The sequence below is a fragment of the Ovis canadensis genome, chromosome 1 (assembly GCF_042477335.2).
Source record: "Ovis canadensis isolate MfBH-ARS-UI-01 breed Bighorn chromosome 1, ARS-UI_OviCan_v2, whole genome shotgun sequence".
Taxonomy (NCBI): domain Eukaryota; kingdom Metazoa; phylum Chordata; class Mammalia; order Artiodactyla; family Bovidae; genus Ovis; species Ovis canadensis.
In genome coordinates, this window is record NC_091245.1 from 28,819,415 (window position 1) to 28,837,101 (window position 17,687).

At 51.9% G+C, this 17,687-nt stretch overlaps 1 protein-coding gene across 2 annotated transcripts in view; it reads right to left on the minus strand.

Annotated features, from left to right (window-relative positions):
• GLIS1 (GLIS family zinc finger 1) overlaps positions 1 to 17,687 on the minus strand; it is a 247,793-nt gene that overhangs the window by 83,990 nt on the left and 146,116 nt on the right. For both annotated transcript variants that reach the window (XM_069592162.1, XM_069592172.1), the window contains exons 3-4: positions 12,960 to 13,137; positions 3,730 to 4,612 (exon numbers count right to left, since the gene is read on the minus strand). In XM_069592162.1, the coding sequence (XP_069448263.1) occupies positions 3,730 to 4,612; positions 12,960 to 13,137 (1,061 nt within the window). The remainder of the gene's footprint in view (positions 1 to 3,729; positions 4,613 to 12,959; positions 13,138 to 17,687) is intronic.

Here is a 17,687-nt window from a genome sequence, read left to right on the forward strand (position 1 = left end):
AGATTCTCCTCCTTCACTTCTGCCTGTCTTTTTCTCAATGCGGAAAAAAGCAAACTCATAGTCTGCTAATTTCTGCAGTCTCAGACAATCAGAATTCCAACCGTCTGGGAGAGCCAATCTAAGAAAGCAAGAAATTAATCTTTTCAAAGTTAACGTCTTGGAGGCGTCGCGTCAGTATTTGGGTTGGATGTAACCTTGCTATCGTAACGCAGATGAAACCCCAAATTTAATAAGGCTAAGACAACTCCGACAACAACGTAAGAAACATAACAGGATATTGCAAAGAGATTAGGGAGCTTCCTCTGGACGGCGCGGATGGGCCGCGGAGAGGGCAGGGTGGGGGGCGGGTGGTGCGTCCGCCCAGGGAAGGAGGGTGCACAGCCAGTCCCCAGGCCCTGGCCAGGCCTGAGGATGAACGGCCTAGGCTCCTCCAGGCCCGCCTGGTGCGGGAGCAGAGGCTCCGCAGGATAAATGCGAACCAGCTGCAAGGACGAGGACAGGAGTGTTACAGTTGGACGGGGTGGGGAAGGCTTACCTCATGAAAGAACTGTGGAAACGGCCGCTGGAAAGATAATAAAAGGATTAACTGCTATTTTAGTGGGCCATTTACTCTTCAATCAAAGTGTCTCATCTATTTCCTGTTCTCTGGAGGCTCTGGGTCCAAAATTCCTTTGTCTATTACAGCACATGGTAGCAGAGGCCTGTCATGAGAAATTAATAATTTTACAGGGAAGGGAGATTTTATTTATCTGGGTGCGGACTAGCGCCCGCCCCTTCCCCTGGGTTACCTACTGCACCGGTCTCTCTGGAAGAGGCAGCACGCCCACAGCACACAGGGTAGCCCTCAGAGATTCTGCTACCATCTTCAGAGGATGGCACCAGGCAGGGCTGGCCCCAGGACCCCAGAGAACAATCAGTTAACAGGGGAAGTTGCACGCAAACAGGAGCACCACAGTTTAGAAAGATGAGAGTTCAGCTTCCACTCCCAAGGTTACTAGCTGTGCAGCCTTGAAAGTGAAGTGAATGTCACAGTGGTGTCCAACTCTGACTCCATGCACTGCAGTCCATGGAATTCTCCAGGCCAGAATACTGGAGTGGGTTCAGTTCAGTTCAGTCGCTCAGTCGTGTCCAACTCTTTGCGACCCCATGAATTGCAGCAAGCCAGGCTTCCCCGTCCATCAGCAACTCCTGGAGTTCACTCAAACTCATGTCCATCGAGTTGGTGATGCCATCCAGCCATCTCATCCTCTGTCATCCCCTTCTCCTCCTGCTCCCAATCCCTCCCAGCATCAGAGTCTTTTCCAATGTGCAGGAGGGCCGAGAGGAGCTACTCCACATTCAAGGTCAGGAGGGGAGGCCGTGAGGAGATACCCCTCATCCAAGGTAAGGAGCAGCGGCTGCGCTTTGCTGGAGCAGCCGTGAAGAGATACCCCACATCCAAGGTAAGAGAAACCCAAGTAAGACGGTAGGTGTTGTGAGAGGGCATCAGAGGGCAGACTGGAATGGGTAGCCTTTCCCTTCTCCAGGGGATCTTCCCAACCCAGGGATCGAACCCAGGTATCCCTCATTGCGGGCAGATTCTTTACCAGCTGAGCCACAAGGGAGCAAGTTATCCTCATCATTGTTATTAGTATTACTAGCAAGGTTATTAGCCTCTATTATTGTTGCCATTATGGTTTGTCTCTAACTGTGGGACCTGGGGCAAATTATACAATCTCTCTGAGCCTCGGTTTCCTCATCTTTAAAATGGGGAAAAATAGTATCTGCCCCATAGCATTGTTGTGAGGACCATAGGAGCATGAGGACCACAGGCTTAGAATAGCCCCTGCACACAGTCAGCCCTCAGGAGCCAGGCTTGCAGGTCTTACTACCATAATCCTAAACCCCCTAAGAGGTAAGATGAAGTGTTCTCACAGCAGCAGGTGGAAGGCCAGCTGGGCCCTACTGAACTTCCACTTCTTCATCTGCAAAAGCCCTTGGCAACCCCAGATAAATACAGACATGGCTTGAACATCACCTGCCCCATGAAGCCCATTTAGGTTTCTCCTCCCTGAGTGGATACAGACTCCATCTCAGAGCCGGTCACTCACCTCCCTCCCATCAACTCTACATGGGAGCCCAAGAAAAGTGCCATGCCAGGGTTCAGGTCAGGCAGCCTCCGCAAGGGCCTTGCAGGTACCAGTGAGGTCACCCCCAGAGAGATGTGAAGAACTGCAGCTCAGTGGCTGTCAACCGCCGGATCTCAGAGAGAGATGGGGACTGTGTGCAGCCCAGGACCCTGCCTTGTGATGTGCTCTGGACAACTCCTTCCAGAGAGGGGCATGCCCTCTTACAAGTCACGTGTCACAACACCCCAGATGAACAGGGGCATCACCAGGAATCAGCCTGGCCACCAGCTCTCCCTCCAGCACACTCTCAGCCCAAAGACACACAATACAGTCCCCTTCTCAGCCTGCTCGCTCCGGCCTCTCCCCACGACCCCAGCACGCCAACCACCCCACTTTCATTCTTTGGCAGAGGCCATCCCCTGCCCCTCACTTGTCTATAGAGTGAATTTCTTCTCATCCTCAGGACACAATTTCCTTGAAGTTACATAAGCTGGTCCAGTGGGTGCCCAAGTCACAAGCAGATGGGCCCCAAGGGCCAACAGCTGGTCCCAGAAGGATGGAGTTTATGCTGCTGGTTGCTGATGCTTCTCACCCCCTCCCTGGCCCTACAATGCTGCCCGGCGCTTTGAGCAAGAACAGAGAGAGGTCCACCTCTGCCCTAGCTGCACCCCTTCCCAGACTGAGTTCTCCATGAGGCAGGGGAGGGCCCGGAGACAGTGAGTGCATACAAGTGTTGGAAGAACTCAACTTTGGCTATGACGCTGGCCCTACAGACCAGGCCCACTGCTTCCTTCCTCTGCCTTCCCCAAGCCCCAACAGTTGGGAAGACAGCTGGGACTTGGTATCTCCATTGGCCCTTCCACTACCAGGCAGGCACCTGTCCTGATGAGCTGGCGGGACCTTGGGGGTAGCTTGGCTAAAGATATCAGAGACTAAGACGACGTTCCTAACCTGATACAGATTCCACCACAGTGAGAGCAGCACGTGAAAATGACCAGTCCGAAGGGCTGGAGGCCCCAGTGCCTACAGTTAACGTGCGTGTGTGTGTGTGTGCATGTGTGTGTGCAAACACAGGGATGTCCCTGGAAACCTTAGTCTCCACCTCAGCCAGAACGCTGCAGGTGTATCCAGGGCCTTACCTGCTAACCCAAGGTCTCACCCCAAAGCCTGCCCTGGGCACCCACAGCTCTCAAGCCTGATGCCTATAAGGACCCGGTGCTCTGTGGATGAAATCAAGCCTGTGACCCCGAGTGAAGAGCCAGTGCCAGGGGCGAGCATATTCCCCCTGACTCACCCGGCCATCAGCAGATGGGACACGAGCATTTCTGTGTAAGAGAGAAGGCTGGCTGAGCTGCTCTGACCCCAGATCACATGTGTCACCACCTGAACAACTGCGTGTGACACCAGACCATAGAGGAGAGAGAAGAGGGTACCTGGCGAGTCCGAGGAGCTCTCCCCCAAGGTCCCCAGTGAATGGGGCACTGATCATTGTGACCGGCGGCCACATCCGTAGCATTGGTCCTTCCCGCTGCAAGCAGGGGAGGCCCCCAGGCAGAGCTCCCCCCGGCAGTGAGCCGGGCGCAGCACTGTGGGGGCAAACCCGGAGGCCGCGGGAACTCACCATGCACTTGTTGGGCTTCTCCCCCGAGTGCACCCTCATATGGATGAGCAGCTTGTAGCGGGCGTTGAAGGGCTTGTAGCGGCGCACGCAGCCTGCCCAGAAGCAGGTGAAGTCCTCGCCCTTGCGCTGGTCGATGTGGCTCTTCTCGATGTGCCGCACCAGCTCCTCCTGCTGCTCGTAGGCTGCACAGCAGTCCACCCAGCGGCACGCCTGCCGCCCAGCCAACGCCCTGCCCGCCAGGCCCAGCCCCAGGCCTCCAAGGCCCGGGCCAGGCGGCAGCTGAGACAGGGGGTAGGGGGGCGGCAGGCCCTGCTGGTGAGGCCCGAAGAGCTCTGAGAACTCGTCCGCGGGCTCCTGCTTCAGGAAGCTGGCCTTCCGGCAGGCTTCAAGCCGCAAACTGCCCTCGTGGCTCTCGGTGGACGCAGAGCTGGGCCGGGCTCGCTTGGGAGGGCCCCCCGTGTCTCCCGGCAGAGGGGGGCTCCGGAGTCCGTTGACACAGGTAACCAGGGCTGTCTGGGAGGAGCGGATGATGGAAGTGATGTCGGAGGCGGCGCAGGGCGAGACGGAGACCGACGAGGTGGGGGGCAGCCCCAAGAGGCAGCAGCGCTTCAGGCCCCCCTCCGGGAGGTGGGCCTCAGGTGGGGGTCCCAGGCCCGAGCTGGGTTCGCTGCCCAGAAGGTAGCAGGAAGGTGCGGGGTTGGCAAGGCCTCGGCCCGGGAGGTCCAGGTCTGTGTGCAGGCCTGTGGCCGGCGGGGCCCGGCAGTGGGCGGATGGGGGTGCGCGAGCTTCCGTCATGGCGCGGTAGTCAGGCAGGGATTCCTGCTTGATGTGCTGTGTGGCCGGGAGGCCACCATTCACATAGGTGGCCTGGGGCCTGGGGGACCTGGAAGACAGTGCAGAGGGGTCATGAGAGGGTGGGCACTCCACAGTGGGGAGGGCCGGGCGGGGACAGTGGGAGCCTGAGGACGGAGCAGGCGGAGAAGCCCAGAGCAGAGGAGGAAGGCTGACGGCTGGCAGCAGAGATGAGGACTGGTGGTCCAGTGAGCAGGAAAGAGCATGGAGCAAGAGGGGAGAGAGAAGAGGAGAGGGCTGGGGAGATGTTCAAGAGAGGCAGGAGGTCTGAAAACATGACTGTGTGGGGGAAGATGCCAGTGAGGCACGCATTTTGTCCTTTTATTGACCACCCTCTCCAGCACCCTCTCCAAGCACCATGTGTCCTGCCTCTGAGGCCTCCCTGGGTCTGCCCTGTCTCCTTGCCCGAGACCTTTTAGTGAGTTCTGGAGGAAGAAGGCTGAGAATGGTTTGCTGAGGGACACCAGGTCCAGTCTGTTTTAAATTCTGCTTACTTGTCCCTTAAATCTCTCTTAATTCTTGTAATCATTCTTTACTTCTAAAAATGTGATGTTTTGCCCCAAGCAAGCTGTTTTTTTCCACTGTGAACATCAGTGGGTAGGGGTTTGAATCACAGTCACAGTGAGGGGTCATCCCAGGAAAAACTGAAGAAAACTTTTTTTGGGGGGAATGTTCCAGAATGTCAAGCGAGTGAGTGCACCAAATGCCACTCTGGGGAGAAGTCATGGGAAGGCAGGCCAAGTGGGACAGTGTGAGATCTAGGTTAACTGCTCTTAACCCTCAGGTCTCTCTCTCTTTTTAAAAAAATATTTTTATTTATTTATTTATTTATTTATTTATTTATTTGGCAGCACCGAGTCTTAATAGCAGCACGCAGGATCTTCTGTCTTCGTGGCAGCAAGCAGGATCTAATTTCCTGACCAGGGATTGAACCTGGGTCTCCTGCATTTTGGGAGCACTTAGCCACCGGACCACTAGGGAACACCCAACCCCCAGGTCAGGCTCAGCCACACCCCACTGCGCAGACCTTGGCAAGACGCTCTGGACCTCTCCCTGCCCCCCGATGTTGAATGGCTCTCCTGAGGGTGAGGATGACGATGGGCAGGGCCCGGCTGGTCAAGACGCTGTCATCACGCCTTCCTAGAAGGGGCCTCTCCAAATGCAGGACAAGCCCACGCAGAAAGAGGTGTCAGGGCTGCCGGGCATCAGAGAACTCTGAGAAGGGAGACACCAGCAAAGTGACACTGGGCTCGGGGCCAGAGGAGCCCCAGCAGCTGGCTGGGCAGAGTATGAGGCCTACAGACGGGCCCAAAGCCTGACCCCACACACCCTTGCACCGTTCCCCAGCCAAGCCTCAGTTTCCTCACCTGTGAAATGAGGACTAAACCTCCCAACACGGAGGGTGGCTGCCAGGATCAAGGGAGGAGACAGGTGCTGTGACAGCCCTCTGGGAGGAGGACAGGGTGAAGGGTACCACCAGCACTGACCTTACTACCGCCATCTTCCTGGGGCTCTTTGGAGCCAGGGGTGGTGGGGTCATCCCCTGTCCCTCTGCTTCCCAACGTGGCCCGGCAGCCCCATCCCCTCCCTCTTGGGTCCCTGAAGGTCTGGCATCCTCCGCTCCAGCCTTGAGGTGGAGGAGCAGAGACAGGACAGGAGAGTAGGAAAGTCAGAGCCTGGAGCCCTCAGAAACCACTGGCTCCAACACCATTGCTACCAAGAGGGCTGGGGGCCCACAGAAGCCACAGCAGCAAACCAGCGACAGGGCTGGGGCCAGAGCCCAGGCTCCCCTTCCCTCCCAGTGTGTAGACTTCCCATGTGCGAAACCTAACCTGAAGTGCTCCCTGGATGGGAGGCTGGGCAAGGGGCTCTTCTGTTTGGTTCTCAATTACACTTGAACAAGTCTCTGCCTCACTCACCAGAGGCCTCTCTTCCTTCCCAGGAACTCTGCTGTCCAGAGCATGGTCACCAGGTGGAATCAGAGGGAGCAGACACATACCCCCAATCTACAGGGCTGGGGACTCTGGGCCCACTATTGCCAGCAGAAAGCTCTGAGCAGCTTAAAGATCTTATCTGAAGTTATGACTTTGTGGAGCTTAAAAACAACAGCGCTCTTTGCATGGTCATGATCCTGATTCTGGCGGAGGTGGGCATGGGTGGGGAAGGGCAGCCAGATGAGCGTCTGTTTGGAGCAATCTCTTTAAAAACAGACCGTGTGTAAAACAGATGCCAGTGGGCATTTGCTGTGTGATGCAGGGAGCCCAACCTGGTGCTCTGTCACAGCCTAGAGGGGTGGGATGGGGTGGGAGGTGGAAGAGAGGTTCAAGAGGGAGTGGACATGTGTATGCCTACGGCTGATTCATGCTGATGTATGGCAGAAACCAACACAGCATTGTAAAACAACTATCCTCCAATTAAAAATAAGTACATTAAAAAATAACAAAGCCAGGTTAAAGCAACCAACACTAGGAGAAGAGAAGAGCTGTGTCGTTCTGTGACTGAGTTCCCCGAGTTTGTTGCTTAGTCGCTGTCATGCCTGAATCCTTTGTGATCCCATGGACTATGGCCCACCAGGCTCCTCTGTCCATGGGATTCTCCAGGCAAGACTAGCGGAGTGGCTTGCCACGCCCTCCTCCGGGGGATCGTCCCAATCCAGGGATTCAACCCACATCTCCTGCACTGCAGGTGGATTCTTTACCACTGAGCCACTAGGGAAGCGAGTTACCTGAATAATCAACAGCAAACCTTGATTAGCATCAGGCAGGGAAGGGTCAGCTCAGGCCTCAGGGTCTCCTGGCTCTGAATGCCAACTAAGGCAGCCCCTCTCCTTGCCCTCGTTGTCCCTATGAGGCTAGGCAGTGGTTCTGGCCCTGCTCTGCTGCTGAGCCCTGTCACCCCAGGCAATTCCCATCGCAATCTCTAGAAACTGTAAGCACAGGTCCCTAGAAGGAAGGAACAACTCCAGCCACTTTCCCAGGGGCCATCTCATGAATCCCAACAATACAGTGATGCACGTATCTGCTGAAGGCATGGCCAAATTCTTCAAGGGAGACACTACCATCTGTTTGACTTAGGAATGAAGCAATGTGCCCAGCCCTCAGAGGCAGGCAGTGAGAGCAGGAATTTGAACCTGATCTGTTGGAATCAAAGGGAGCAGCATGAACGGAGAGACCCCAAGACACAAGGCAATCCAGTGGGAGGGAGAAGGCGCAGGATCCAACTGGGTGTGGGATAGGGACTGGGGGCTCTTTTTCTTCAGGAAAATGAGGAAGTTTGGAAGAGCCAGAACAGCAGCAGAAGTGGCAGCGACTCAGACTGATGCTGGTGCAGGGTCCTGGGTACAGACTCTGCTGTGCTCTGACAAATGACATCCAAAATAACAAATAATGTTTCTCATCATCTCTACCAAAAAAAAAAAGGAAAAAAAATTCTCCTCCCTAAGCTTTGACTAGATTACCATAGCTTCTTCCATGGGCTTCCCTGGTGGCTCAGAGGTTAAAGTGTCTGCCTCCAATGCAGGAGACCCGGGTTCGATCCCTGGGTCAGGAAGATCCGTTGGAGAAGAAAATGGCAATCCACTCCAGTATTCTTGCCTGGAGAATCCCATGGACGGAGAAGCCTAGTAGGTTACAGTCCACGGGGTCACAAAGAGTCGGACACGACTGAGCGACTTCACCTTCACCTTCACCTTCTTCCATAAGATACAAGGAATTTCACTGAGCAAATTAGATGCTGCCCGGGGAGCCTCAGTGAACAATCAAGCAGATAAATGCATTTCACTGTCGCCAAAGCAATACACAGATCAAAGTCTAAAAGATGCTTGCTTACTCCTCGTCACGTATTTAAATGCATCCCCTTAAAATTCATAGCTTGAAGTCCTAACCCCCAGTGTGACTGGATTTGGAGATAGAGCCTTTAGGGAGATGATTAAGGTTAAATGTGGAAATAGGGCAAGGCCCTGATCCAACAGGACTGGAGTCCTTGTAAGAATAAGACAAGACACCAGAGGTGCACACACCAAGAAAAGACCCCGTGAGGACACAGGGGAGCAAAACGGTGGCCGTCTGCGAGCCCAGGAGAGAGCCCTCAGGAGAGACCAGACCTGCAGACACCTGGATCCCGGACCTCCAGAGCTGTGAGGAGATGAATGTGTGTTCTTTGAGCCACCAAATCTGAAGGGTTTTGCTATGGCAGCCCAAGCAGATTCACTGTTGTTGTTATTCAGTTACTAAGTCATGTTCAACTCTTTGTAACCCCATGAACTGCAGCACACCAGGCTTCGCTGTCTCTCACCACCCCCCAGAATTTGCTCAAACACATGTCCACTGAGTCAGCGATGCCATCCAACCATTTCATCCTCTGTTGCCTGCTTCTCCTCTTGCCTTCAACCTTTGCCAGCAGCGAGGTCTTTTCCAATGAGTCAGCTCTTCTCATCAGGTGGGAAATACTGGAGCTTCAGCATCAGTCCTTCCAATGAATATTCAGGACTGATGTCCTTTAGAATTGACTGATTTGATCCCCTTGCGGTCCCATGGACTCTCAGGAGTCTTCTCCAGCACCACAGTTCGAAAGCATCGGTTCTTCAGTGCTCAGCCATCTTTATGGTCCAACTCTCACATCTGTACGTAACCAATGGAAAACCCATAGCTTTGCCAATATGGACCTTTGTGAGCAAAGTGGTGTCTCTGCTTCTTAATACGCTGTCTAGGTTTGTCACAGCTTTCCTTCCAAGGAGCAAGTGTCTTCTAATTTCATGGCTGCAGTCACCGTCTGCAGTGATTTTGAAACCTAAGAAAATAAACTCTGTCACTGCTTCCACTTTTCCCCCATCTATTTGCCATGAAGTAATGGGACTCGATGCTATGAACTTAGTTTTATGAATGTTGAGCTTTAAACCAGTTTTTCACTCTCTTTCACTTTCATCAAGAGGCTCTTTAGTTCCTCTTCACTTTCTGACATTTGGGTGGTGTCATCCGCATATCTGAGGTTACTGATATTTCTCACAGTAATCTTGATTCCAGTTTGTGCTTCACCCAGCCCAGCATTTCGCATGATGTACCCTTCATAGAAGTTAAACAAGCAGGATGACAATACACAGCCTTGCTGTACTCCTTTCTCAACTTTGAACCAGTCTTTTGTTCTATGTCCAATTCTAACTGTTGCTTCTTGACCTGTATACAGGTTTCTCAGGAGACAGGTAAGGCTTTCTGGTATTCCCATCTCTAACAATTTTCCACAGTTTGTTGTGATCCACACAGTTTAAGGCTTTTGCATAGTCAATGAAACAGAAGTGGATGTTTTTCTGGAATTCCCTTGCTTCCTCTATGATCCAACAAATGTTGGCAATTTGATCTCTGGTTCCTGAGCCTTTTCTAAACCCAGCTTGTACATCTGGAATTTCTCGGTTCATGTACTGCTAAAGCCTAGCTTGAAGGATTTTGAGCATTATCTTGCTAGCACGTGAAATGAGTGCAATTGTGTGGTAGTTCGAACATTCTTGGGCATTGCCTTTCTTTGGTGCTGGAATGAGAACTGACCTTTTTTTTTATCCTGTGACCACTGCTGAGTTTTCCAAATTTGCTGGCATATTGACTGAAGCACTTTAACAGGATCATCTCTTAGGGTTTTAAATAACTCAAGTGGAATTCCATCACCTCCACTAGCTTTGTTCGTAGTAATGCTTCCTAAGGCCTACTTGACTTCACACTCCAGGATATCTGGCTATAGGTGAGTGACCACATCATCGTGGTTATCTGGGTCATTAAGACCTCTTTTGTACAGTTTTTCTGTGTACTCTTGCCACCTCTTCTTAACCTCTTCTACTTCTGTTACGTCCTTACTGTTTCTGTCCTTTTCTTGTGCCCGTCTTTGCATGAAATGTTTCCTTGGTATCTCCAATTTTCTTGAGGAGCTCTCTAGTCTTTCCCATTCTATTGTTTTCTTCTATTTCTTTGCATTGTTCAGTTAAGAAGGCTTTCTTATCTCTCCCTGCTATTCTCTGGACTCTGTATTTAGTTGAATATTGTATATATCTTTCTTTTTCTTCCTTGCCTTTACTTCTCTTCTTTTCTCAGCTATTTGTAAAGCTTCTCAAACAACCACTCTGCCTTCTTGCTTTTCTTTTTCTTTGGGATGGTTCTGGCCACTGCCTCCTATGCAATGTTACAAACCTCCGTCCATAGTTCTTCTGGCACCCTGTCTACCAGACTAATCCTTCAAATCTATCCATCATCTCCACTGTATAATCATATGGGATATGATTTAGGTCATACCTGAATAGTACAGTGTTTTTCCCTACTTTCTTCTATTTAAGCCTGAATTTTGTGATAAGGAGCTCATGATCTGAGCCACAGTCAGTTCCAGGTATTGTTTTTGCAGACTGTATAGAGCTTCTCCATCTTCAGCTGCAAAGAATATAATCAGTCTAATTTCAGTATTCACGATCTGGTGATGTCCACGTGCAGAGCTGTCTCATATGTTGTTGGAAGAAAGTGTTTGCTATGACCAGTGTGTTCTCTTGACAAAACTCTGTTAGCCTTTGCCTGCTTCGTTTTTTATTCCAAGGTCAAACTTGCCTGTTACCACAGGGATCTCTTGACTTCCTACTTTTGCATTCCAATACCCTATGATAAAAAAGGTTATCTTTTCTTGGTGTCAGTTCTAAAAGGTCTTGTAGGTCTTCACAGGGCCAGTCAACTTCAGCTTTTTTGGCATTAGTGGTTGGGGCATGGACTTGTATTACTGTGATGTAGAATGGTTTGCCTTGGAAACAAAACAAGATCATTCTGTCATTTTTGAGATTGCACCCAGGTACTGTATTTTGGACTCCTGTTGTCTAGGAGGGGTACTCCACTTCTTCTAAGGAATTCTTACCCACAGTAGTAGATGTAATGGTCACCTGAATTAAATTTTTCCATTGTCATCCATTTTAATTCACTGAATCCTAAGATACCAGTGTTCACTCTTGCCACCTCCTGCTTGAACCTCCTGCAAGGTTCAATTTGCCTTGATTCATGGATGTAACATTCCAGTTTCCGGCGCAGTATTTTTCTTTACAGCATCAGACTTCACTTTCACTACTAGACACATCCACCACTGAGCGTCATTTCCACTTTGGCCCAGCCGCTTCATTCTTTCTGGAGCTATTATTAATTGCCCTCCACTCTTCCCCAGTAGCATGCTGGACAACTTCTGACCTGAGGTGGGTGGGGCTGGCTCATCTTCTCATGTCTTATCTTTTGCCTTTTCATACTGTTCATGGGGTTCTCACAGCAAGAATACTGGAGTGGTTTGCCATTCCCTCCTCCAGTGGATCACACTGTGTCAGAACTCTTCACTATTACCCATCCATCTAGAGTGGCTCTGTATGCACGGTTCATAGCTTCCCTGAGTTACACAAGCAGAGTAATACACTCATGCAAATCAGAAGTCTCACTGATATCAAAGAAGGCCGCAGAGAGCCTATAGTCTCAAAGAAAATGGTTCCATGTGAGAAAAATAAGCCCCCTGCTAACTAGGGCTCTCTCCCATCATGGAGCTCTCAGTGAAAAGTAAACTCTGTTGGGGAGATCTTTACTTCCTTCACCAAGGCACCCCTACCCCCAGCGTGAACCATGATGCCCGGCACAGAACTGGGACTTGATAAATTATTGGTGAAGGAACCAGCTATAAACGGGCAAGTGGGCCAATTTTAGACTTTCTGATCAGTGAGACAGGTTCCAGGAGAGCAGCCCCAGGCAGTGGATGAGGGCTCTGGGGCTGAGTGGGTGGGTGCAGAGGCCTGTCTGGGGTTAGTCTCTACCTGTCAGCAAACTAGAGGGCATAGCAATGCAGTTGGGACCCTTGAAGAAGTCTCAGGAGGCAGAGTTCAGTCCAGTATGCAATCTGATGGAATATCTGTTCAGAGGTACACATTACTGGAAACGTGCCAGCATTGAATGATGGTTACCTGGCAGAGTTCTATGGGGAAAGGGACGTCTAGATGGAGGAACTCCTCTCTGCTCTAGGAACAGTCCAGGATGGACACTACAGTGTGCATGAACGCTGAGCTGGGGTCTCCCTCCCCAACTTCTCTATCATCCTCTGAATCTTATTCTTCTGAAATGACTGATACTAACAGTCAGCTCAGCTTCTGCAATGGGGAAACCCACCACAGGAAGATCATTCCTACGTCTCACGAGGTGCTGCAGTGCTGAGGTGTGGAGCCTGGACAAGGCAGCTATCCACATGACTCATGGGCTCCAGCTGGTCTCCAGCCCTCCCATGCCTCAGTTTCCCTGTGTGTCCCATGAGCCAGGTGAGACCTAGGAAACCCTAGGTCTGTGGGGCCTAGGGACTGTCTACAGAAGGCAGCTGACACGTGGGGCTGGAGCACATACCTGCTGGGGTGGGGGAAATGCAGCAGCCTCTCGCAGGCGAGGGGGTGTCCCCGGGGTGGCGGGCTTCCTGCGGGGAGGAACAGGCCCTGGCGGCAGGTGGGGCCAGGGCCCTCGGCAAGGTCCAGATCCAGCAGGTTCTTCTCCGAGCCTGGAGTGCATTGGCCGTAGCTCCCGTTCACTATGCAGAGAGAGACAGGGGAGACAAAGTGAGTGGGGACGGCCTATGGAAGGTGTGGGTGCAGGGCAGTCACTGGGGTACATGGGGCACAGAGCCCCTTGCGCAATACTACCCGAACCTCCACTGTACCAGGCACTGGGGACCCCTGTTAATTCCTATAATCACCAACGGGGTCTGTACTAAACTTCCCAGGTCTCAGATGCAGATGCTGAGCTCCAGTGGGTAACTGTTCATCGTCATACAAACGCAGAACACTTACAACATACGAGACACTGTTCCGGGTGCGGGAACACGGGGGCTAGACACACACATTCCTGCCTCTTGGAGCTGACAATCTAGGATCCTGGCACTTATCTGACAACATGCATGGCCACAGCGGGGGCTGGGTGCCCAGTGGGTGAGTGTCACCGACACTTGTAGGTCAAAGAGGAGGTGCTCACTAAGCAGCATGTGTCCTTGCGATCACCAAAGCTCAATGCACGTTGTTCTCCAAATTGCGTTACTCCACAGAGGCACAGGACACAGTTATTCACACCTCTCTCTCTCCATGGTTCTTTGACGGGCTATCACAGGCCCTGCTGTACCCAACTCCTGGATTTTTAAGGAGACAAACTGAGGTAGATGTGCCTCAATGAGTCTTGAAATCTATGTGCATGCTCAGTCGTGTCCAACTGTTTACAGTCCCATGGACTGTAGCCCGCCAGGCTATTCTGTCCATGGGATTCCCCAGGCAAGACTGCCCACTGGAGTGGGTTGCCATTGCCTATTCCAGGGGATCTTCCTGATCCAGGGACTGAACCTGCATCTTCTGTGGCTCCTGCATTGGCAGGTGGGTTCTTTACCTCTCTGCCATCTGGGAAGCCCCTTGAAATCTACAGAAAGCCCCTAAAAACTATATAAAGTATAAGCGAATGTTAGGCATGATTGCTACATGTCCATTGCCCCCCTGCATCTCGGTTTCCTCTTTTAGAGTGTGATGAGGGTTAATCCGAAGCCTGTCTTCCTGAACTTTCCACCCAGTCATTTGGCAGCATTATGTGAAGGAGGAAAGGGTATGGGCTTCAGGGCCTGGTGAGCCCCATGTGAGCCCCTCCTGCCCTCAACCAAGCCTGTGACTCAGACAAGTCCCTCCCCAAGGCTGAGTCCCCAGTAACAAAACGGGGACAGCCATGCAAGTTCTCCAGATGCTGTCAGGTGTTGCGAGCTGAGGTGCAGAGCCCCTAGGCGAGCGTGGGTGCCCAGTGAGTGGGGTACCAGGAGTGGAGAGTGCTCCTAACGTCCAACAGCACCCGAAAAAGTACAGGGATAAACATTCCTAACAGCCCCAAGGGGCTTTCCCAGTGGCTCGGGGTAGAGAATCCTCCTGCGATGCAGGAGATGAGGGTTCGATTCCTAGGTTGGGAAGATCCCCTGGAGAAGGAAATGGCAACCCACTCCAGTACTCTCGACTAGGAAATTCCATGGACAGAGGAGACTGGAGGGCTACAATCCATGGCAGCACAAGAGAGTCAGACACAACTTAGTGACTAAACAACAACTGGCCCAAGGACTGTCTAGGGACTATCAACACTGAGCAAGATAAACCATTAAGGTGGGAAAAGAGCTGATATCAGTGCACAATTAGCCTGGAAGTTTAAGGACAACGACAAGAGAAGTGCCCTTTGCTGAGCAGTATGCGCAGGTCCTCACTCCACTGCCTCACTGGGGCCTTCTACTGCCCTTGCAGGGAGAGATCAGGGTTATACCCATTGTACAGAGGAGAAAGCAGAGGCTCAGGAACGCTAAACTGCTCACTTGATCACACAGCTAGTAACAGTATGCTGGACTTCTGGCTCATGCCCATCAGACCGAAACCCCACGTTTTAATCCCTATATAATAAAAAGTGGCCTCTCAGAGTGACAAAAGTCCAACCTCATTCTCAAGGATCCAGCTCCCCAAGCCTAATTCTACCCTGTCCGCCACCAAGGCAGCCCTTTCACAGAAGGCCAGATCCTCAGTGCTAACTTGCTGTGTGCCCAAAGCTCCAGCAGACACAGGCATTCACCTGCCAAGCTCTTTACAGTTTGCAGGTGAGAATGCAATGCTCTCAAGGTCCCAGGGCAGCTGACGCATCTCCAGACAAGCATGTCCTCAGAAGTGGCCCTCTGGTCACTTTCTCAGGCCGAGCACTGGCCAACATCCTGCTGTGAGGAAAGCTCACTCCCGCCAGCTTTGGCTGCTGCTTGGCCAGCCCCTCACAAGCTTATTTTTTAATAAATTGGCCATTTTTTAATTAAAAAGAAATCCCTGGTAACAAATGTGAACGGCCTGAGTTAATGAGAGCAGGCTGCCACTCATTTAACTCTGTCTCTGCTTGGCGGTCTCCGCCTTTCCCACATCATTTCTGCTTGTGATTTTATTGTCCCACTGAGGCAAACCCTGGGACTGAGCCTCAGAAAGCTGTGGATAATTTTATGACCATTAATAGCATTTGGCACAAAGACAGCTTCATCATCACGTGGGGCTGTTCTGCCAGGGTCTTTCTTCCAGAGCCTTTGAGCCAAGGATGTGGTTCTGAGGTTCTTTCCCCAGTAGGCCCGTTGGGTAACCTACCCCCTCTGGATTACCTGTTCCTCCTTCCCACAGGAAGGTATGCGGAGAGGCGGAAGACAGGGCCCCAGAAGGTGCCCGGCAGCCCAGCATGCATCAAGTCCTATTCATCAAGCCTTCCCACTTGATTACCAGGAACATTCGGTTCTTTGAGGCGTTCACCCCATGAGGTGGACTCATTACCACCATTTTCCAGATGAGAACAGTTGAGATTTGGAGACTGGGTGCCTTCCCCTAGGCGCTGGGGTCTGTAAGAGGCAGGGTCACAACACAAACTCAGATCCCTCAGGCTTCAAAGCTCAAGTCCTGCCCCGTTGCCTCTCAGGCAACTGATCAACAACCGTGGACTCCAAAGCAAGCATCCTCCCTATTTGACTCCAGTAAGATCATGTTGCGGAGCCTCTGGGGAAGTCAAAGTACAGCCGTTACAACAACTCCTAAACTCCAATCTTTGCAACAACTCTGCCAGGTGGTAAGACCACTCCATCTCAGACAAAGACTCAGAGGAGTTTAGTGGGTTACCCAAGGTCACACAGGGAGTAAGGGGCTCAGTTGAGATATAAACCTATCACCTCTCAGGGGAAGAAACAGTCATTACTAGACCAACAATTGGGGACTACTGGCTTCCCCACTGGGCACAGTAAGAAGCCTTCCTACACTAAATAAAGGGAGGGAAAGAGGAAGGAGCCCCTTGGTCACAGTTTGGCGCTGCTCGGGGCTCCAAGTCCATTCAAGCCCTGCTCTTATGTGACCCTCACAGCACCCTGATGAAAGCACTGGCCTCCCCACCCCACAGAGGGACACACAGCACCAGAGGTGGCAAGTGGCCACCCGAGGTCACATGGCAATTGCTAAGTCCAAACCCAGGTCTCCCCAGACCCGTGCCAGACCTGCTCCAGGCCACCTGCACTCTCAAAACCTAGAAATTAAAGCAGAGGCTGTGTCCCAGAGACACTGCCACCACTGGAAAGATGTGGTTACTGTCACTCTGCAACCCTGGGCCCTCCCACCACCCTCCTGCCTGTTGGCATTCCTCTCTGTCCCCAAGGGCACCACAGGGCCTACCCTGGCTTACTGTGTGTCTCCAGGAAGCAGGGGTGGTGTCCTTCTCTGGGAAGGCAGGGAAATGAGAGGGACACATCGGCCCCACTGCCCTGAGGTGGCTGTGGGTACCCTGAAAAGGGACTGGCACCCAGAAGCTATGCCTCCCTCTGTACCACAGGGAGCCATAAACAGACCTCGGGCTTGGCTCTCGCCATATAAATGAAGCTTCTTTGGAGGCTTGGAGGGTGAGAGGATCCTCTTTATTTTTGCAAATTGATGAGAAAATCTAGAATGTCAGGCCTGGGACTGAGTGACCATCTATTTTACTAACAGATGAAGAAACTGAGGCTCAGAGAGGGTCAGGACCTGTTTTAGTCACACAGAAAATCCATAGCAGAACCTGGACTGCCACCCCCCGGCCTAGGTTAAGAGTTTGGTTTGGCTTCCTCTGCAAGTCTCAGTTTGCTCATCTGTAAAATGGTGCTAACACCTACCTCATAAGATTGCGGGGACAATTAAGAGGGATTACAAACCCAATGCACTTGTCATGGTGCCTAACTCACAGCAAGCACTTGAAAAGCAATGGTGATGGTAATAATAACTACTTCTTCCATTTATCCTTGAGTTCAGGACAGGGCTGGAGGCAGGGCCCTGCATGAGAAGAATGACCCCGGGAAGGTCAGGTGTGGATGACCCTGAGACCGGGCTCAGAAGGACAAACCCCCAAAGCTGAGGTGTCACCAAATGCAGGACTGGGCAGCCTGAATGAGGTCACAGCCAGCAAATCCACAGAAAGTGGCTCTCGTTACACACCACAGCATTTTGTAAATTACCGTAATGACTTGGCTATAAAGTGGTACCATATATAAGGTGACTCCCCACAGGAATTTTAATTTACACTGAAAACTGCCAAGTC